At 37.4% G+C, this 22,781-nt stretch overlaps 1 protein-coding gene across 1 annotated transcript in view; it reads left to right on the forward strand.

Annotated features, from left to right (window-relative positions):
- The first annotated feature begins 229 nt into the window (after nt 1-229).
- Nucleotides 230-22,781, forward strand: part of LOC144976527 (sodium-dependent proline transporter-like) — a 38,915-nt gene continuing 16,363 nt past the window's right edge. Inside the window, 8 exon segments of the mRNA XM_078920819.1 lie at nt 230-551; nt 2,890-3,021; nt 11,020-11,368; nt 14,253-14,307; nt 15,254-15,383; nt 16,736-16,899; nt 17,267-17,428; nt 22,325-22,440. Of these exon segments, the coding sequence (XP_078776945.1) occupies nt 335-551; nt 2,890-3,021; nt 11,020-11,368; nt 14,253-14,307; nt 15,254-15,383; nt 16,736-16,899; nt 17,267-17,428; nt 22,325-22,440 (1,325 nt within the window). The 5' untranslated portion in view covers nt 230-334.

The following is a 22,781-nucleotide window of genomic DNA, read 5'->3' on the forward strand; positions in this document are numbered from 1 at the left end:
CGACAGAGACAGTGCTGTTAACGGTCAAGTACTCATTTTACACCTGAGTACAGTGAGAGAATGTGAGCAAAAGGCCTTTTCCAACGACTCAACTATGCGCCGAACCCAGGACCTTCCGATCTGAAAGCGGGTGTCATACCACAGGACCACATATCAATTAATGAATTTATTAATTCATTTATTTATTTATTTTACTTATTTATCTATGAATTGCAGACATAAACTTCAAACAGTCCTACTGGCAGTCACCAGACAACATCGGTACTAATCTTGTTGAATTATTACCCACACGTCCTATACACAAAAGGTGAAGAAGAAGGAAAAAACTCACACCATGGACACCAACACGAAAGTAAACCAATCGAAGGATCGGATGCTGAACGACAACTACCGGAACGACTCCATGAGCAGTGAGAATGACTCAGAGCATCTCCAAAATGGCCGCCACACTTGGTCCAAGAAAACTGAGTATGTATTGTCTACTCTGGGATACTGTGTTGGTTTGGGAAATATTTGGAGGTTTCCCTATATCTGTATGAGGAATGGTGGAGGTGAGTAAAGGTTTGTATGGTTTTTAGTTTTCTTATTATTTTGTTTAGCTGTTTCTGTGTTTGTTTCGGACTATTTTTTAAAAACTTAGTCCCCTAACCTGGGCCAGGCTACCAATACATTCCACTCTATCTTAGACGGCTATGTGCCAAGTTCTCTGCATCTTGCATTCTTCTGTGAAGCCTTTCATTTTAAAAGCCTACGTTTAATACTTCCTCCGGCTGTTTCTATTCCACACTTTTTCTCATCCCATTGTTAATAAATGTTAAAGATAAGCTGTAATGAAAAAAAGAAGAGACTTGCCATATTATGACAATAGATAATAATAAAAAATTTCCAGTAATGAAAGGCCCAACTATTACGGAAACCTTGCAGCAAAAAAAAACCAAAAAAAACAAACATCTCTACAATCTGTTAAAAAGGCAGTATCTATCTTGAATCCCTCGCCCGACTCTTGAGGTCACAAGGTCAACACACAAACACTACGAAAGCCTTTTCAGCTATGATCTCTATCTCAGTGATACATGCTTATGAGACTGAATTAATGACTTAGAAAAAAAAAAAAAAAGAAAAAAAAAAAAAAAGAAAAAAGAGAGAAAGACAAAAAATATACTCAGAACATGTTTCTGGTCATTTTGACTCTAAAATTAATGTTGGGCCCTGGACTCAACCCAATATTATACTAGACTGGGGCCGTTAAGAGCTAAACTTAACAAATCGTCCTTTCAGCCATGCTCTTCATAATTGTTGAAGCAAACACCCATATACCCATGGAACGAATGCCGCCCCTTAAAAAGTTCTTTATCATTGTGACAGTTGTTATGCAGTCATCAATGTAGCTGATGGATATATTTAATATTGAGTTCTGACTTTCTAATTTCGACCAAACTTCTCCAGATATAACTAAAATCTGCATGCTTTTATTATACACCCAAAACGTGTTTTAAAATCCTTTAAGAATAGTACAATTTCAAATTATGTAAATGTCGCGATCACTTACTTATATTTCTCATTGAATGTTAGTTTGTGCGACTATAATATGGTCTTCTTGTATGACACTCGCCTTCGGATCGGAAGGCCCTGGGTTTGAGTCCCGCTCTGAGCGGCGCATAGTTGAGTCCTTATTGAAGTCTCTTTAATAATAATAATAATAATAATAATAATAATAATAATAATAATAATAATAATAATAATATAATAATAATAATTAATAATAATATAAATAAATAATAATAATAATAATAATAATAATAATATAATAATAATAATAATAATAATAATAATAATAATAAATAATAATAATAATAATAATAATAAATAATAATAATAATAATAATAATAATAATAATAATAATAATAATAATAATAATCAATTTATATAGCGCCCAAACATCCACATTAATAGTGCTCTGCGGCGCTTTACATAATAAAAATGTTTAAAAAACAAAACAAAACCAAAACATTTAAAATCACACACTACATTATAGCATGATGACAGAAACAAAAACAAAATCCAAGCAACATCTATTTCATAAAAAATAAGCCTTACGGAACAACTCAGTCATTACACATTTCCTGAAAGATGCTAAATTTTCACAGGACTTTATCCGAGGGCTGAGTGCGTTCCATAGGCGTGGAGCAATTATCACACCGCATTCAAATGTAAATATGAATAGGTGGCCGCAAACAGCGTTGATTCTGTCCGAAAAATTGTCATATCACCTTACAGACATCATGTCTCGTCCTAGATGTTAAATGTTGCTGTTGGCTAGGAACATCGTGTAAAGCGCTTTGAGCACGTTTAATGGATTGTTCGTGATATAAAAAGCTCAAGTTAGAGCTCCAGTTTGTATGACAAAAATGAGAATTGGTCATAATACTATAGTAATTGAGAGGCATTGTCAAATATATTCTACGTGCACTTTTTAGAAATCTGATAACCCAAATCGGGAAGAAAAGTCGTGACATCAAACCCTCTACTCTTTTGGTTCCTAAATCCTTGGGAGTGTGTATGGAGCCAGTCCTTCGGATTACTAATAATGAATAGGTTACATAATGGTGGCATAACTATTTTAGTATCAGGATGTAAAGGAAGATTTTTAGGATTACGGGTCGTGAAAGACCGAGATGGATTATCTTTATTGACGGTCAGCATTTATTTAGACTAGAAAAGAAGATGCCTTCATTCTGAAACCAGAGGATCAAATGCACAAGGTATGTAATTTTACACTTCCAATGAAATAGGAACCAGTTTATTTGTCATAACACGTTTCTTTCCTATTGTTATGGGTCACGCCAGATATGTATTTTTAAGTTATAGATATTTTGTGTTTTTCTCAGGTGCCTTTTTGATCCCATTCTTTGTGAGCCTGTTAATCTGTGCACAGCCCGTGTATTTTCTAGAGGCTGCCATTGGGCAATTTGTGGGAAAGAGCTCTTTTCATGTCTGGTGTATTTGTCCACTCTTTAAAGGTAAGTTCCAAAGAAAAAAGAGTTTTGAGAAGCGTTTGAAAAAAGCATAGAACGGTAAAAACGGAGGCGAGCTGATGTCAACTCTTCCTAATTAAGAGTGATCGGGGAGGGGGGTAGGTAGAGAGAGAGAGAGAGAGAGAGAGAGAGAGAGAGAGAGAGAGAGAGAGGGTGGGAGGGGGGGGGGGACCGGCGTGGATTTTGAACTATTGGTCCGGTACCTCTAAATCGGCATAGGATTCAAATCGACTGAATTTCTTGGAGCGGATTAAAAAATGGTTTCGGTCTTTTCAAGAAAATAATTTAATTACCCATATTGGGCGATTTTAATATTTCTGTATCATCAATATATATTTTAAAATAACATTTTTGTTGGAAAAAATACATTATCTGCTTTGATACCCGTTTTGCGTCCTGATTCGGGGAGTATTGTGACAACGTTCCGCAAAGACTAATGAAGAAATAATCTCCATATTCTTCCCTCATATAAACATTGTAGTAATTGTGTCGCTAAAAAGAATAGTACAGCTTTCGCTTATAAGATTAGCAAAATAGCTTTCCGTCTTTCACACTTTTCTTACTACCTGTACCCTTTTCGATCGTGTTTTTCATGCCGTTAGAGTATCTTTTGAGAAATTGCACGTCACTAATATTATTTCTAAGAGTTCCGAAAGCATGTCGAATGCGCGATCATCCTTAAGAAATGTAGTGATCATTAGAACTATCTCGGAGTGGAATGGGCTGGATGAACTGGTCATCATGGCACTACACCTAAACGATTTCAATGAGGTCGCAGCTGAAATACAACCAGACCATTGGTTTTTTCAGCGCCAACCAAACAGATACAGATACAGGACATTAAAAGTTGTGAATCAAAATGTTTTGACAAAATTCATGTAAATAAAAAATTTGATTATAAAACAAAATACACATGCCCTATCAAAAAATATCTTATATATTATGGTGATATAATACATTATTTCTGTGATAACTGTGGATATTTTCAGACAGTTAAATGGGAAAGTTTCTGAGAAACATTTGATATAGTACCCCATACACATAGAATAATGACATTGAGAAATTAGCAAAATAGCTTTCCTTCTTTCACACTTTTCTTACTATCTGTACCCTTATCGATCGTGTTTTTCATGCCGTTATAGTATATTTTGAGAAATTGCACGTCACTAATATTATTTCTAAGGGTTTCGAAAGCATGTCCGAATGCACAGTAATCCTTAAGAAATGTAGTGATCGTGAATGACTCATTGACTGTGATCCAAATACTCGCTTGAAAGACACTCCTTTGAAGGTGCTGATACAGAACCTCACTTGTTGGAGATGTGTTGTCAACGTCTCCCGTCTTGTGGATGAAACTGTTCATCCTTACGAGACAATATTGTGTTCATTGGCTTCACCTTTATATAGTTGGCATACAAAGAGTCACATAGAGACTTAGAGATATCTATAATGCAGCATCCACGATCTTTGGCAATTCGTGAATAACAGGAGACAGTGGAGTTTAATGATGTTATAACGTGAACCTCACCTCACCTTATTCTCCTGTGCGGGGTGGTCGTAGATGAGACATGAGAGATGACAACAGAATGGGCCCTTCATCAAGATCGGTCGTCAGATTTCCTAATTAGTGTTGGGATGTCCATCCCTGTCCACATTCCTTTACACTATCCACCCACCACAATGTTTGCTGTCCTCTCCTTCTGTCTTTCTCCAAAGTGCATTGCATCATGGTATTTGCTAATGTCTCGTCATGGCGAGAAACATGAATAAATCATGACAACTAAAGATATGGCCGCTTCCCTTTAAACTTAAAAGCAGATGTGCTGACAGAACCCGTAAATGCATGGAACAATACAAGAAATTTACAATTCTCTTGGTCACTATTTGTGGCAATTCTGTTCAGATTAATTACTTTCTTTGACTTTTTAAAAGATTTAATGCAATCATTAGCTACAGGATTTGCTGCAGTGATAATATAATGATGATTGGCTATGAGGATGACAATAACATCAATATCTCGGGGTTTGTTTAAGTCTGAATGATTGTATTTGAAGGCCTTGCAAAATATGGACCACTAATATGGTGGTGTCTCTCTACTTCGTGGCTGCATTGTCCCACATAAATGCCATTACAAAAATGCGTGCCAAATGTCATATATAGTCATTTTCCCTCTTTGACTGTTTCCATCACAAGCATGCCCAACAGGTCTGTGGAGTGTTTTTTGTCTGCATTCATCCAAAAAAATGTCACCAAATTTTGACCAAATCAATCACATATTGCCGACTGCTATGACCTCGTTTTTCTTTTCGTGCTTTCTTTTATAAACAGAGGACTATAACGGTCCCAACCAACACCTACTCTTGGTACGAGATTCAATTATATAAGATTCTTGGTAAAGTACTTTTCCTCAAAAATGTTGTCAAATGTTTTCCTTATGTGTTTTTTTTTCTGATACACAATAAAGTAAGAAGTTAATATATTTAAGACACTGACTCTAATCCACCATTCGTTTAAGGAGATACAACTATGTGCAAATATGGTAATCCCCAAGATGATAAAGCAGGTAGAAAGGTTGATGATACATACCTAAATAATTCTTTTAGATCACCGCTCAGGTTATCCAAAATATAAATATTGCTCCCAAAGAAACTTTGCTTGTTGCTTGAAATGTTCTACTTTTCATTTCCATTGGAGTCTTTTTAAACCCTTTTTTCTTCGTGATATGGCTGTGATCAATGGTCCATTACTCGATCTGTAGTATTAATCTTTAAAGGATGATAAGTCTGTCAAATATTGTTAGTTTTACTTATTACTTTACACACTTGTGATTGACATCCAAATAAGAAAATGTTATTCTTTGATTTGTATTAAATAAAGCGTGATAAGTAAGACATTCTTTGAAAAAGGAAAATTAATACTCACATATACAGAAATCAAGGGAAATAGCTCATTAAAGTTGAAAGGAATTTTCCCAAAACTGTGTCCTTGAATTGGTCTACAAAAAATAAAGTTTTCTTTTCGTTTTCTAAAATGTTTAATATTATCAAAATTGTAGAAGTAATTCAATGTTAAATGAGGTGTCCTTGAACTTGAGTGACCTCTGGATGACCTTCAGGTGGTCGAATTGAAGGTTAAATTGGCCAACTTTTTTAAAGGAATCGATCTTAATAACTTTGAAGAAAATAAAACTTCCACACGAGTGTGAAACAAGTCGAATTTTGCAATGTTCAATGACTCTACCATAATGGGCGGTAACTCAATCAAATATTGTGTTTTGATTTTTACTTTATTTGCTTGTTATTGGTATCCAAAACAGTAAACTGTATTATTTGAATAGTAGAACATAAAGTGTGATTTGCAAGTTATTCTATAAAGAGAAATATTTTTAGTCGTCTAAAAATCAAATCAAGGGTAATATCTCGTGCGAATCGAAGGGAACAAATTTTTGTAGTGTATATGTGATCTGTTTAATATATAATAACGTTTTTATATTCTTAATGATGTTATATAAATATCGATAATTTGCAAGTCATTAAATGTTTAATATAGTTATATATGTAACTTGATTGACCGCTGGCTGACATTCAAGAAGTCGAATTGAAATTTCAATCAGCCAAATTTGTTCCTAAGATATTAATTTTACCAAATTTGAAGAAAAATAAACTTCCACACGAAAAGTGAAACAACTCGAAACTTTGCACGATGCAGTGACTCTATTATAATGGGCGATAACTCAATCAAACATTGTTTGATTTGCTTGTAACTTAATACGCTTGTTGCTGACATCCAAAACAGTAAACTTTATTATTTGAATATTATAAAATAAAGTGTAGTTGGCATGCTATTTTTTCATCTAAAAATAAAATCAAGGCCAATAACTCGTACAAATCGAGGGGAATATTAACAATAATGTACATGTAATTTGTTTAACATAGAGCAAAGTTTTTATGTTCTTAAAGATGTTATGAAATAACGATAATTTACGAGTAATTTACTCTTGTCTTATCACAAAGACACATCAAATAAACGAAAACTTTTTATCGGCGATTTTAATATTGAGTTTGATGTTGATAAGAATAGTCTCGTTAAAATTATAAAAATATGCTGAATGAACATGGCCTGACACATTTAGTGACCTCTCCAACTCAAAGATCGGGACACATATTGGACTGGTTCATCACTGATACAGTCTCGCTTGTTGAATCAATTAAAAACATCGAAAAATAAATTTCAGACCACAATCTGATTCTGGCAACTCTCAAATGCATCAAAGAGATGGCAAAGAAAGTCAAGATAGTGTCTAATGATACAAAAAGAATAGACCTTAGTTCCTTAAAAAATAATCTGTCAGAGGAACTAGGAAAAATGGATATACCATCAGCACAGAAAACGGACGACGTTCTGCCCAACGTCATCGACAGGCATGCGCCAAAGACAACGAGAGTAATAAATTCTAGGAAACCGTCCCCGTGGTTTAACCAGAGTGAAAAAATTGCCAAAAGGGAAGAGGAATGCTGAGACATCGTGGAGAAAATCGGGCCTTGAGATTAACCGACTGATATATATATATATATATATATATACACACACACAAATATATATATATATATATATAATATATATATATATATATATATATATATATTATATATATATATATGCTAAAAAGAATAAATATAAAAGCACCTGCAAAAGAGCAAAAAGAAACTATTATAACACGAAACTATCATCAGTGAGGGACACTAAGGAATTTTTCTCTGTTTCAAAGGAACTTTTAGGGGAAGAAAAGGGCATGTGTCTACCCACTAATATCCCGGTAGAAAAACAGCCGGAAGCATTTTCAAATTTCTTTTCTGGAAAAATATTGAAAATTCGGAACAATTTGGAATCCTTGCAAAATGAAGTTATAAATTTCCACCTTTTTTCGGGTTCACGGGGACTCTCTTGTTTTAAAGAAACAACTGGAGAAGAGATTTCTAAAATAATTTGTTCATCTCCCTCAAAGTCATGTGATTTAGATCCTTTACCAACTAATATTTTGAAATTATGTCTTCCTGAGTTGTTACCTTGCATAACTCATATTATAAATCAGTCACTTATCTTAGGACAAGTCTCAGATATCTATAAACATGCAATTGTAAAGCTTCTCCTAAAAAAGCAAAACCTCGATGTAAAAGACCTTAGTAACTACCGTCCCATCTCAAATCTGCCATTTCTTTCTAAAATCCCTGAAAAAGTTGTACTCAGACGCCTTTCACAACACCTCCAAGAAAACAATCTATGGGAAAAATTTCAGCCAGCTTATAGTTCTTACCACAGCACAGAAACTGCTCTGTGCTGTGTTGCGAGTGATTTGCTTGTTGTTTTGGATAAAGGTTCTGTTTCTCTTCTGACATTTTTAGAACTTTCGGCGGCTTTTGATACTATTGATCACGACATTCTCATTAAACGACTTAATATAACTTTTGGCTTGTCTGGGACTGTCTTGCAGTGGTTTTAATCTTATTTAGATGACAGAAAGCAACAAGTTATGATTTTAAACAAACTTTCTCGTCAACATACATTGTCTTTTGGTGTTCCCCAAGGCACTGTTTTGGGTCCAATTCTTTTTGTTTTGTATACTTCTCATCACATTGTGGTCATGGGCTGCACCATCATCTCTATGGAGATGAAACGCAACTTTATGCTACTGATAAAACTAAAAATCTCGAAAATATTGTGAAACGTGTGGAAGAATGTGTGGCGGATGTTAAAGAGTGGATGGATGCAAACAAGTTGAAAATGATTGAGTCAAAAACAGAAGTGATGATTGTGGGAAATAGAGGGCTGTTGAAAGTGACTGATGGTCTTGAGGTGTTGATTGGGGGTGAAAAGATCAAAGTTTCAAAGACTGTGAAAAATTTGGGTGTCTATTCTGATTCAGAAATTAGAATGTCCGCTCACATTTCTGCTCTCTGTAAATCTATATACTTTCAATTGAAGAAAATCAGTTCGATCCGTCAGTATATTACAATTGGAACATGTAATTAAAACATTGGTTGTCTCCCTCATTTTTTCGAAACTAGATTATTGTAACGCATTTCTTGTCAACTTGCCCCATGCTTCTATAAAACAATTACAACTACTGCAAAACAGTGCAGCAAGATTTGTTTTTGGCAAACAAAAGTTTGATCATGCAACCCCTTTGTTGGCCTCTCTCCACTGGTTGCCCATTGAAAAGCGCACATATTACAAGGCACCGTGTCTTGTTTATAAGTGTTTGACTGGTATAGCACCAGCATATCTCACAGATCACGTGGTCATGTGTAAAGTTGAAAATTACACTTTAAGATCATGTAATGACTAAACGAAAATTTCTGAAAAAAGATCAGGAACAAAATTTGGTGATAGATCGTTTGCTTGTATCGGCCCCAAGATTTGGAATGAACTAACACGTGGTCTGAGGGCATGTAAGTCTTTACCTGCCTTTAAAAGGAATCTCAAGACACATCTTTACTGTATTTGCTTTTATTGACACGTTGATTTGGTTATGAATTCATTGTATTTTTTAAATATTTTTTTTCACTCAAAATTGATAATTTATTTTGTAAGGTGCCCAGAGCTTGTGTTTTAATAATAAACGGCATTTACACGAGAATGAGCGCTGTATAAATGTGTATTATTATTATTATTATTATTATATTATTATTATTATTATTATTATTATTATTATTATTATTATATTATTATTATTATTATATTATTATTATTTTATATTATTATATTATTATTATTATTATTATTATTATTATTATTATTATTATTATTATTATTATTATTTATTATTATTATTATTATTATTATTATTATTATTACTATTATTATTATTATCATTATTATTATTATTATTATTATTATATTATTATTATTATTATTATTATTATTATTATTATTATTATTATTATTATTATTATATATTATTATTATCATTATTATTATTATTATCATTATTATTATTATGATTATTATTATTATTATTATTATTATTATTATTATTATTATTATTATTATTATCATTATTATTATTATCATTATTATTATTATTATTATTATTATTATTATTATTATTATTATTATTATTATTATTATTATTATCATCATCATTATTATTATTATTATTATTATTATTATTATTATTACGAGTAATTGATTGTTAAATGTAGTTGACCTCATTTGAACTTTAGTGACCTCTGGTTGACCTTCAAGTGCTCGAATTGGAATTCCAATCGACCAAATGTTTTTCAAAGATATCAATATTACCAACTGTGAAGAAAAAATAAACTTTTACACGAATGTGAAACAACTCGAGTCTTTTGTTTTCACAAGGTGGTGACTCTACTAATACAAATGTTCATAGTTCATTTATGTTTATTAAATATTTATATTTATATAGGAGTATTAATGAATATATTAAGTGTGATTGTAGCCTGGTATGATCCTGGCTTGGTGGGTAGTCTACTTGGTCAACACATTCTATTCTACCCTTCCCTGGATGACATGTGACGGGTCCTGGAACACACCGATCGCATACCCGCTGACCACCTATACAACATTAAACACACTCTTCATACTTTAATTCCCAACACACCACTACGGATGCCCTTCTTAACTCAACGGCAATCTCAAGGCCAAGGGCACTAAGGTATAATATGGAGAATACATGGCTTTAGGCAGTGGAGGATATTGTTGGGGTCTAACAGACATTTTCTGCTATATCGCTTGTACGGGAATAAATGAAACACGGTTAATAACACCCATCGTGGAAAACCCGTGGAAAAAATTACGATAAATTCGCCACCACTACAAAAATTCCTAGGTCAGTCAGAAAAACTGGCATCAAAGCCAAACATGTATCTGCATTAATGGTACAGACACAGATACAGATGCAGAAATACGTTAAATAAATGTTCATATTTTATGTATGTTTATCATCTATTTATACAGGTATAGGAGTATCAATGAATATATTAAGCGTGATGATATCCTGGTACTATGCAATGATCCTGGCTTGGTGTTAAGTCTACTTGGTCAACACATTCCATTCCACCCTTCCTTGGATGAGATGTGACGGGTCCTGGAACACACCGAATTGCATACCTGCTGACCAATTCTACAACATCAAACACACGACAACGACAGTTTCAGGAATGGGGTTGGAAGGTAACGCCACTGGAATCAATACAACGTTGTCCGCTCTTGGGAATGAGACTGCTGATGCATTCGGTAATTGGACTAGTGGTGGAAATGGGACTGACATGATTGACCGAGTATCATCTACCAAGGAATTTTGGCTGTAAGTATAAATCCTGCCCCAATCCATCAATCTCGTATTATGCCGTAATTAACCAGACAAGGAAAATGGAGTGTACAGTCAGAATTAACAGAAATAGATTTAAGTTAGTTTTTAAGTGTAAGAGAAAACCATCATTCTCCTCAATGAAGACATCTATTTTGACTCAAATATTCTGTTTAAAATTCAACTTTAAGGACTCGTCTCATCTCTGTCCCGACATCTCAGCTTCACTCTCTGTCCCGATATCTGAGCTTCACACCCAAAAGGATCGAGATCAATACCAGGTGAAGTCGTGAGTTGTTGTTTTTTTATCTGACCCCCCCCCCTCCCCTGTCCACCCAGCAGTGATTGGGTGGCTGGGTCTGTTAGATCTTACTGAAAGTACTTTGTGATAGTTTAGTGTCCTTGTCAAAGGGTAGTAAGCAATTGCTATTTGCCGCTTCAGGCTATAGAAATCGGATTAACCCCTTCTCTATGAATCTCGTGGCTCTGAAGGAGCATTGTCAAAATAATTACGTTTAAGACGATGTCAAATTTTTAATTTATGACCTCATACCTCAACGCAGTTTTATTATATCTAATGAACAGATGAAAAGTAATTAGTATAACAAAAACAAATAATTATTAGACTTGTATATGTAGATTTTTTTTAATACTACGAAAGAGTGAAAATGGGAGGCTTCGTTATGGGAACAAACAAGGCAATGGACTTGTGATGTATAGTCTGCATGTATGTAGGTATTGGTTGAATGTATTACGCTCAATTTCTTTTGTATAATGTGTAGAAACAATTGCAAGCGTGTATGTTTTCGTGTATGGCCTGTGTCTGATTTGTAATGTGTTGATGTTCATAGACCATGAACCACCCTGAGCATTGTTACCTCGATTGAAATTGCCTTTAATTTGGACAATAAAGATTATTATTATTATTATTATTATTATTATTATTATTATTATTATTATTATTATTATTATTATTATTATTATTATTGTTTCGGATACATACCCTTCGTCAGCACAACAATACACAAATTAACAGGAAAACAAATAAAATATAATGCAAAATAACCTGTATCGTCTGTACTCAATGGTGGTTGCAGTATGAATGAATGGTAGCGTGGCGTGGGTAGTGGGTAGGGTGCCCAAGGGGGGGGGGGGGGTGATTCGATTGATAAGAAAAGGTCAGCGGTGAGGGAACAGAACCTACCAGAAAATAATGGAAGATAAAAGACATATTAATAGTAGTAGTAGTAGTAGTAGTAGTAGTAGTAGTAGTAGTAGTGGTGGTGGTAGTAGTAGTAGTAGTAGTAGTAGTAGTAGTAGTAGTAGTAGTAGTAGTAGTAGTAGTAGTAGTAGTAGTAGTAGTAGTAGTAGTAGTAGTAGTAGAAAGCCGTAGTGGAACAATAGGGGCGGTGGAGGGGGCGAGGTGAAAAAGTTACGGCGAAAGGGGAGGGGGGGGGGGGTTGTTGAATGAGCGACGGTTGAATCTTCGCGAAGGAAATACAAACAGAAAAGACGAACGGCCGGATAGCAATTTGATAGTAAAGTGGAATATACAGATAAATAGATATATAGATAGATAGATAGATAGATAGATAGATAGATAGATAGATAGATAGATAGATAGATAGATAGATAGATAGACAGACAGATGGATAGATAGCTAGATAGATAGATAGATAGATAGATAGATAGATAGATAGATAGATAGATAGATAGATAGATAGATAGAGAAGAGGGGAGGGAAAAAAGGAGTGGGGAGGGAAGATGCGGACCGGGGGAATTGAGAGAGAGAGAGAGAGAGAGAGAGAGAGAGAGAGAGAGAGAGAGAGAGAGAGAGAGAGAGAGGGAGAAAGAGAGAGAGGGAGAGAGAAAGAGAGAAAGAGAAAAAAAAAGGGGGGGGGGGGGTGAGAGAGGATGAGTAAACAGCAGGGTGATGGCTGGGTCTATATGTATATAAATGGATAAATAAGTGGATGAGTAGACACAATGAGAGATAGCTAGGAAGGGAGATGACTATGAATTGGTAGATAATCAGTAGATAGATAGATAGATAGATAGGAGTGTAGAGTTATAGATAGATAGATAGGTAGGTAGAGTTATAGTAGTAGTAGTAGTAGTAGTAGTAGTAGTAGTAGTAGTAGTTGTGTGTGTGTTGTGTAGTAGTAGTAGTAATAGTAGTAGTAGTAGTAGTAGTAGTAGTAGTAGTTGTGTGTTGTTGTAGAAGTATTATTATTATTATTTATTATTATTATTATTAGTAGTAGTAGTAGTAGTAGTAGTAGTAGTAGTAGTAGTAGTAGTAGTAGTAGTAGTAGTAGTAGTATGAATAGTAGTAGAAGTAGTGGTAGTAGAAGTAGCAGTGGCAGCAGCAGCAGCAGCAGCAGCAGCAGCAGCAGTAGTTGTAGTGGCAGCAGTAAGAGCAGCAGTGGTTTTGAATATGGTTGACGTTGACATCTTAAAGGCTCAAAGATTGTATAAAGAGGTTGTTGCGCAGCGGGATACGAAGTGGATGTTAGTGGTGGTCAATACTGGTGTTGAGTCCGCGTGGAGTCAGCTTTCCCAACGACTTGATCAGGTAAGTTTCCCTACGTCGGCCGGCGGAAGTGTCCGAATGGCAAAAACTAAGCACACACACAGGCACACACTGTACATCGCAGTGGTCGGCAGATTGAAGTGTCTGGCCACTGCTGTGTCTGCGCAGTTCGATATGTCGCGCAAGTGCTGCACGAATCTGTCACCCAGCCTTTTTCCGGTCTCACCAACGTAAGCAATCCCACACAGGGAGCACGTAATGGCATAGACTAGATTACGGTCAGTGCAAGTAAACGGCTGCCTGATGTCCCAAATCTTGTCTGGAAAACTGACTGTCGTACTCCCACAGGTGCCCACAAGTCTTGCATCGGGGTCGCATGCATGATCCGGCTTTAGGCCCATCCGTGGGTACGAGCTCCAGGCGGCTTCTGACAAGGAGATCCCTCAGGTTACGATCCCGTCGGTATACTGCCAACGGGGGTTCTGAGAAAACTCTGTGGGTGTCTTGGCCCGCCTGGAGGATCCCATAATTGTGCAATAGGATGTTCTAACCTGATTGGCATGGGGGTGAAGCGTGAGGACCAAAATGGGACGCTGCGTCTCCTGCTTCCTGGCATTGCGAGGCCTCATTGCTGCTTCTCTCGACACGAGGCTGGCTTTCCGGACAGCCTTATGCAAAACCCTTTTGGGATATTCCGTGCCCTAAAGAAATCGAGCATGCGATCACGTTGAAGCGCAAATTCTTCATCTTCCAGACAGAGTCTCCGCAAGCGGAGTATCTGACTGAATGGGGTGGAGTCTTTGCACTTCACCGGATGAGATTACCCATAGAGCAGGTAGCTGTGACTGTCCTTTTCGTTGTAGTGTACAGTGGTCCCGTACTCCCGTGCTGGTCAATACAGCCTTGATGTCCAAAAAGTTCACTTCAGAGGTTGAAATCTCATAAGTGTACTCTATGGACGGGTGGAAGGAGTTCGTGGCTACGATGAACCCTTTCAACTGGCTGTGGGTCAATGACATAATGCCGAAACAGTCGTCTGTGTACTTTTTGAACAGCCCAGGGGCAGGTCCACTGTACTGACGGAAGAAAGTTTCCTCAAGGTAGCCCATAAAGAGGTTAGCATATGAGGGACCCATCTTGGTGCCTGTCGCAACACCTGAGATCTGATGGAAGAATACATCATTGAACTCAAAAGTGTTGAGTGTGAGCACAAGTTCGGTGAGACGCACAATGCTGTTGCTGGAGATGCCTGGTAAGGGATGGCGATCGACAAAATGCCTGATGGCACGCAGTCCGTCAGGATGCGGTATGGACGTGTACAGTGTCTTCACATCCCTGGTGAAAATCAGCTGTGGACCTTTATCCTGGAATCGAATTTCGTCAAGGACACCAAGAGCATGGTTAGTATCCTTGATATACCATTGCAGGGTAGGAACTATACATTGAAATACCGCATCGAGGAACTGCGATACATTCTCGGTGGGACACGAGATAGCCGACACAATCGGCCTACCAGGTGTCGGGTCAGACAATTCCAGGATCTTGTGTATCTTGGGGAGCATGTAAAAACATGGATTACCTAGGTCGCTGGGGTCGTGTTTAAGGACCTCTGTTTTACTTGGTAATTCCCCCTGAGATACCAAAGATTAGATTGTCTGGTGGACTCTGGTGTTGTTAGCAAGTCTTGGGTCCAAAGTCACTTTCTCATAAAATATCTGGTCACTCAATTGCCTGTGGCCCTGAGCTCTATAGAGCTCAACATCTCAAACAACTACGGCCCCTCCTTTATCAGCCGTTTTGATCACTATGTCTCGACGTGATCTAAGATCGTACGGCAGCCCATGCAAGACGGGTGAGGTTAGACCTCTTGATAGGTGTGGGTTGCAGTGCCTCGATCTGTCTAAGACAGGTCTGGATAAACAGGTCGAGTGTTGGGGACTTGCCAGGACTAGGAGTCCAGTTCTTTTACGTCGTGAGAAAGCGGTAAACGGATACTCGGGGTCACGGTCATAGTCACGGTCACGTTCATCGTCTTTGAAGTGATATTCAAGCGTAAACTACGCATGGAGCGACGTACATCCGACTCAACGGGACCGGTCGGACGTTCTTCGCAGTGGGATGAACTTGAGACCTTGCCTTCAGATCGATTCCTCTGCATTGCGCAACTGGATGGTCGGGGGGACACAAACCACCAGCCGGTGGTTGTTGTGGTTCCAACGGGGGGGGGGGGGGTGGATAGCTCCAACATTATCCATCACGTGGGTGGATTCGCTGGTGGGTGGGGTGAATTGATCGCTTCCAGACTGATTCCCGGCTGTTGTAGGGACTCCCAAACCACCAATGGTGACTGGCTGGTTATCGGGGCCATTAAGAACAGTGAGGCCAGAGGAAGGTTCAATGGGTGAATCCACCGATGGGAGGATTGCCGAATGAGAAGGGGGGGGGGGGGTTATCGTCAAGCTTTTTTAATGTAACAAATTAGAGAGCATAAACGAGTGTAAGATGATTTGAAAAGGTATGACACAGTGGTCGATATGGCAGAAAAAAAATACACAAGAACCCCCCCCCCCCCCCCGCCACTCCAATCAACCTAACATCCAGATCAGTTCTCACCTTTTCTCATTAATGTTGTCGGACTGTCCATCCTTGACCATTCCTTTAAATTGTCCATCCAGTATTTTTTCGCCGTCCTCTCCTTTTGCACCCTTCCATGGTCCCTTACATTACGGGTTTTGTCAATGTTGCATCGTCACTTAAATTGAACAAACACAATTCCTCTATTCAATTAAATAATTTATTTTCACCTTACCTCACTTCACCTCATTCTGCAGACCGAGATGGCCGTAGAAGAGACATGAGAGATGATTCTACAGTAAGAACTCTTTATTCAGATCTGTCATCAGCATTCCTCAACAGAGTTGGACTGCCAATCCTTGTCCACCCCTTGTTCATCCAACGTATTGTTCTCCATCTTCTCCTTCTGCCCATCTCCAAGGTCTCTTGAATAAAGGGTTTTCCCAATATCTCACAGCGAAACATTTGACTAAAACCAAGACAATTTTCTTTTTTTAATACTGTGAAAAGGAGGGATTCCTGTGGTTCTGTTAGAGAAACAACAATTCTGTAAATCTCTTCAGTTGACATCTGGTCTGTTCAAATCATGCCTTTTGCGCTATTGCAATAGTTGTCGAATGATTCTATCCTTCTTAGGATTGCTAAGGTTGATGTCCAGCTGAGCATATGCTTTAACTAATTAAAAAGTATATATAATATCTTGATTTAAATTTTTGATTTTCAGAACCAGTGTCTCGCAATGTAATCCTATTGAGAGTGTTGGCACATAATTTGTTATTTTTTGTAAGGTTTGCTTTCTTTGTCTCATCGTTTTTAGCCACAATGTGCTGGAGATAACAGGAGGTTGGGATGAGTTTGGCGGTCTGACCTGGCATCTGTCATTAGCTTTAGTCATGGCCAACTGTGTTGTGCTGTTAGCAATCGTCAAGGGTGTTCACTCTAGTGGAAAGGTAAGTGACTTGAGTGAAAGTTATCAATTACAAACCTGACAACGTATATATAAAATTGAGCTTTTACATAGCGCAATATCCAAAAAACGCTTTACAAAGGGTCCCTGACCAACAATAACAGGTAAAATAGAACGAGTTATGACACCTGTTAGGCAATATTAGAAATTTTTACGACAGAGACAACGCTGTTAACGGCCAGGTACTCATTTTACACGTAAGTACGGTGAGAGAATATGAGTAAAGAACCGTTTCCAAGGACTCAACTATGCGTCGAGCAAGACTTGAACCCAGGACTTTTCGATCCGAAAGCGAGTGTCATACCACAAGACCACATAGCGCATCTAATCCTGTATAAAACTCACAGTTTTGACCATGAGAGCAATTAAACACAATATCACAATATCCTAAAAACATAAGGTTTTGTGATTATTTCTTGTTGAAAGTCAGAACGGACTGGCACTTATTTATACCTGAGTTTAGTGAGAAAATTGGAATAAAGAACTTTTAAGAGGACTCTGCCGCCACCAGAGAAACTCAAACGCGCGATGTAACGATCGTTCCGTTGCGACCCGGGAATTCTTATGTACAGCTTTGTGGTTTTGAGTTATATATGGCAATCGCATTTGGACATGCAGATCCCTGATTTGTGTCCCCTGGCGCAAAGTGGAGTTTTTAAAAGAGGCCCTTTACCCACATTCCCTCGCCCTACTCGGGGGTAAACTGATCACCGAGCAGGTAATAACTTTGTCTTTATCGGAAATAAAAAATTATTGCGTCGTCTTACAATACAAGCGTTTTGCCGCGTCATATATAAAATGTTGCTCTTGTCTGCATTTGTGAGTATTTTTCCTACACGCATATCATCAATAAAACCAGGATAAATGGGTGCTTTTCTATTGACTTTAAGATTGTTTTCTTCGTCTTATAGACCAATTTCAAGCGTGTCAAATCATTTGTTATTTGGGTGTCATTTGTAGGTTGGAAAGTCGCCTGGAAACATTCTATAGAAAATTGGCCAGCAATGAAACCCAAGTCGCATCACTTCTACTGCTGTTTTTGTGGTGTGACAATGCCGTCCTTATTTTGATATTATTGTACCTCTTAGCTTCCCATTAACCAACCCCCTCCTCTGTCCTCTCCCCCACCCCCATCCCCATCCCCAACATTTGCAACATCTTCCCATTAAAAAAAGACCCATCCATAATAAAAAGCATAATAGGTATATTAATAGAAATTTGTCTTTCGAACTTTTGACATCCCTGACTTCCTCATGACCCAGCTGTGGTTATCTCATACGTCCCAATGACCATCATCACCATGTTAGTGACTAGTGTCCGGAGAAAACATTCCGACGATTTATTGGTCAGTTCAGAAAAACATCGTTGTTTTGTTGGTCACTGGGTGCCACGTCTATGTACGAGGGTGGCAAGTAAGAGTAAACAGATTGGAGTCAAATAGTTTCCCCAAAGACTAGTGTCTGGTCCCGCTTTTAATTCCCTTTTACTGTCGGGTAAGCTCCTGGCACTTGACAAATAGTAAGAGAATGCTTTAGTTTTAAAGATATATAGAAGTAGTGGTAGAGTATTGGCACGCTGTATAGGGATAGGTAGGTTCAGAAGTTAAGTATTAATCACCGTTAAGAAATTGCCTCATACAATAACAAGTTAACACATAATTAGCCAAAGAATAATAGTGCTGGTTTTTTTAATTCATTAAATTTATCATATGAGTAATTAATCTTCATCCCGTATCACAAACTATTCATTTCGTTATTGAGTGGGCTAAACTTTAGAGGAGTCTGGGCGGCGCGAAAGTTTTTTTCCGTTATAGCAGACAGAAGCCGCTCTGGTTCAGTAGTTCAGTCGACCGCTTGCCAGTTTTCCCTCTGTCTCATTTTGCAGCCAAGTTCTGGATGACCTGTTGCATGGTTGGCCGTTCGGCTTGGTCCGTCATAGGATGTAGGTTCAATCAGTACCCCGATATAGATGTGGTTAATAACCGCTGCAGGTTTTGTTAATAACCGATCTGTGAATATACCGGAGCAAATCATTGACTAGGTTGAAACATTTTAATATTCTTATGAATAGTGGGGTCGTGAGGGATTTCAATTAATACCCCTGACATCACCTGACATTATACGTGTTAATCAGTAGTTTAATTGACGGGACACATCGAGTTAGTGGAATGGGTAAAGATATGTATCAATGAGAACATAATAGCCAATGCATATAAATACTAAATAGAACTATCGAGTATTTGAGATAGCACATTGGTAAATGTAGTTCGCGCAAGGTAATTCATTCATTTGGAAGGCATAATATTATATATAATACAATATTATAATACATATTTTATATATATATACAATATTATATACAGATATATATATATATATATATATATATATATATATATTATGTGTGTGTGTGTGTGTGTGTGTGTGTATAAAGATAGTGAATGAATGTTTATAATAACACGAGTGTCAATTACTGTTAATAACATGAGGTATTGATTTCTGTTATTTTTTGTTGTGTCTACTTACGGCCAGCGAAACACAATATTAAATATCACTCCTACACATACTAGTTTATTTGGCAGTAATTAATGGTAACACAATGTAAGTCTATTACTGACCCACGTTCACACGTGTTTTTGCTAGTAGAATTATCGAGTTACTGTGAACACTGAGCTCTAAGTAGATGAAATGGGAGAGAGAGCGTTTTTATCGCTGTCCTAGCTTATAAGTGTTTCTCTCGGGAGTTGGAGAATCTCAAGGAGCCAACAATATTCCAGTATTTAGGTTTGCCTGGTTTACTATTGGTTGCTTACTGTAGACCAATCGTGTTCTGGGTGTCGTAACAGTAGCGTCTGTACTCGGGTGAATTTCTAATTACATCGGTTATGTGTCCGTTACCATTGACGATTTCGCACATGTTTGCACCTAATTGAGAATGCAGTTGACATAACACATGGCCCTTTTTAATTGCGCCAAGGGCGATAACGATTAACACATTGCGACGCTGCGATATTTTTATTGAGATTATGTATTGATTTATTTCCAATCCTGGGAAAGTTAAGGCTGGGAAAGTTGAGGCGATTGAAATATATCATTACACTGGGCCATTCTTATTCCTATACAGGGCGTCATTTGATATTTATCTAACCTGAACTCTGATATCATCGTTCTCAACCCCAAAAAATGCAGTAAGGTTGAGCTGTTACATAGCGCAATTTGAATACGTCGGATGAATCGAACTCCCAAACGTGAATATAGAAATAATAATATAAGAAATACGACCATCGAGATTTCAATGGGTTCAAAGAGCTTTTTAATGGGTCTAAACCAAAAACAGCAACACAGGACAAATAGGAATAGACAAATAGGAGTCAGATAGTTTTCCCATAGACAAAAGTTATCTGGTGCCACGTTTAACCTGATTTAGTCGGGTTAAAGTTCCTGACAACTCGACAGATAGGAAGAAAATTTTTAAGTTTAAGCTGTAGGTAGCAGAAGTAGTGGTTGTATAAGAATAGATATGTTCAGAAGGTAAGTATTAATCCCCGTTAAAGTAGACATACTTTAATATAAATCAACAGAATTGCCTCACACAATAACACGTTAACACATAATTTTCCAAAGAATAATAGTACATTTTAATTAATTAAAGTTAGACTATGGGTAGTTAATTTCATCCCTTATCGTAGGCTACTCAATTTGTTTTAATGGGGTCCTTATCTGTCCTTATCTGGATGTGACTGGTGGCGGCGTAAAGATTTCTTCTGTCTGGTCATTTTGTGGATGAGCCTTTTCCATTATCCGGTTGTCCCAGCGGATCGAGTGATAGATTCAACTCTGGATCAACCTTGTATCCAAATGGACATTTACTCGGTACCCTAATGAATGTTTACTCGGTACCCCGATCCCTGTCCACATAATGTTTCCCGCTAAATAGAATATCGAGTTCACTACTATAGCATGTTGGTGATAGAAAAAATGGAATGTGTATGTGTGTGTGTGTGTGTGTGAGAGAGAGAGAGAGAGAGAGAGAGAGAGAGAGAGAGAGAGAGAGAGAATCAGCAGAGTCTTTGCTTATATAGAGATATGACTGGAATTAGTGAATCCCAGAAACCAATGATGTTCCAGGATTCGTCAGTGCCAGGATGTGCCTGGTGATTTTCTCGAGACCAATCATATTCTGCGTACGTCATCGTGGCTGGCGTCAGGTAGTCTTGTGTAATCCTAAGATACTTTTATTATGGCCCTTGGATCATGGGCGGTCGATTAATTATTCGCCATATGGCTCTCACGCCTATCGGCTGGACGTAATTTATGCAGTGTCATACTTGGACGTTCTTATAATTATAGAAGATGGCCTTTAATTATGCTGAGATAATAAAACCATAAAGGAATGGGGCGACACTCTGAGAGAGTATGTATTAAGTTATTTAAAATCATGGGAAAGTTAGGAAGGGTTTGAAATAGATCATGACACACAAGAGCAGAGTTAAACAGTTACAGTTAAAAATGTATAGTATTGAATCACTATTTACGCCATTAGAAAATATCTTGGACCACGGAGGAAAAGGCTACACTTAGTCATAAAGCAAAATGGGAGTTCTACAGATGGCAACAAAACTTGAGAATTACGTTCAAATCGTTGATATGGAAATAAACAGTGCGTTGATTAAGACAACCGTGGAGTTCAAATGTCACAAGTACCCACATATTTTCCCGAAAAATTAATTGTGTACCTACATAACTTTCAATAAATGGGTTTGATTGTAGTACAAGTACAGACTTGCATCATGTATCTCATGGCTACAAGCTTCTAAATTTTGGCAGGTTTTTATTCCAGATTATTCTCATACTATGCAATCGACTCTCATTATTTCCAGGTCGTTTATGTTACAGCCACTCTCCCCTACATCCTCCTTACAGTTATGCTGATTCTGGGTTGTACCTTACCTGGTGCTGGAGATGGCGTTTACTTTTATATCATGCCTGATTTCAGGTAAGTGGTTAAATCACCGGCGTACTGTGACAAAATACCTGGCTTTTTATATAAGCCTTCTCACTTTGAGATGTAAGGTGACTTACTCGGTAACTGTACATTAATATCCATTTTATTCAAGAGTCGCGCACCTAGATTATCGTCTGAAAATTAGTGTTTATGTGACCTTTCAGTTAGGACGTAATGTCAAGGCAATATCTCACCAGACTGCATTAGGTCTAGTATCAATTTATGATTTACTTGACTTATGAGCATTTCGCATCTCTGTCATTGGACCGGGATGCCTCGACTGTAGGTCTAACCAACGTTGTCGATTTATGACAAATAAAAACCTGTTTGTG

This window comes from Berghia stephanieae, chromosome 7, assembly GCF_034508935.2.
Source record: "Berghia stephanieae isolate SIO BIC M18660-M18661 chromosome 7, UCSD_Bste_1.3, whole genome shotgun sequence".
In the NCBI taxonomy this organism is placed as follows: Eukaryota; Metazoa; Mollusca; class Gastropoda; order Nudibranchia; family Aeolidiidae; genus Berghia; species Berghia stephanieae.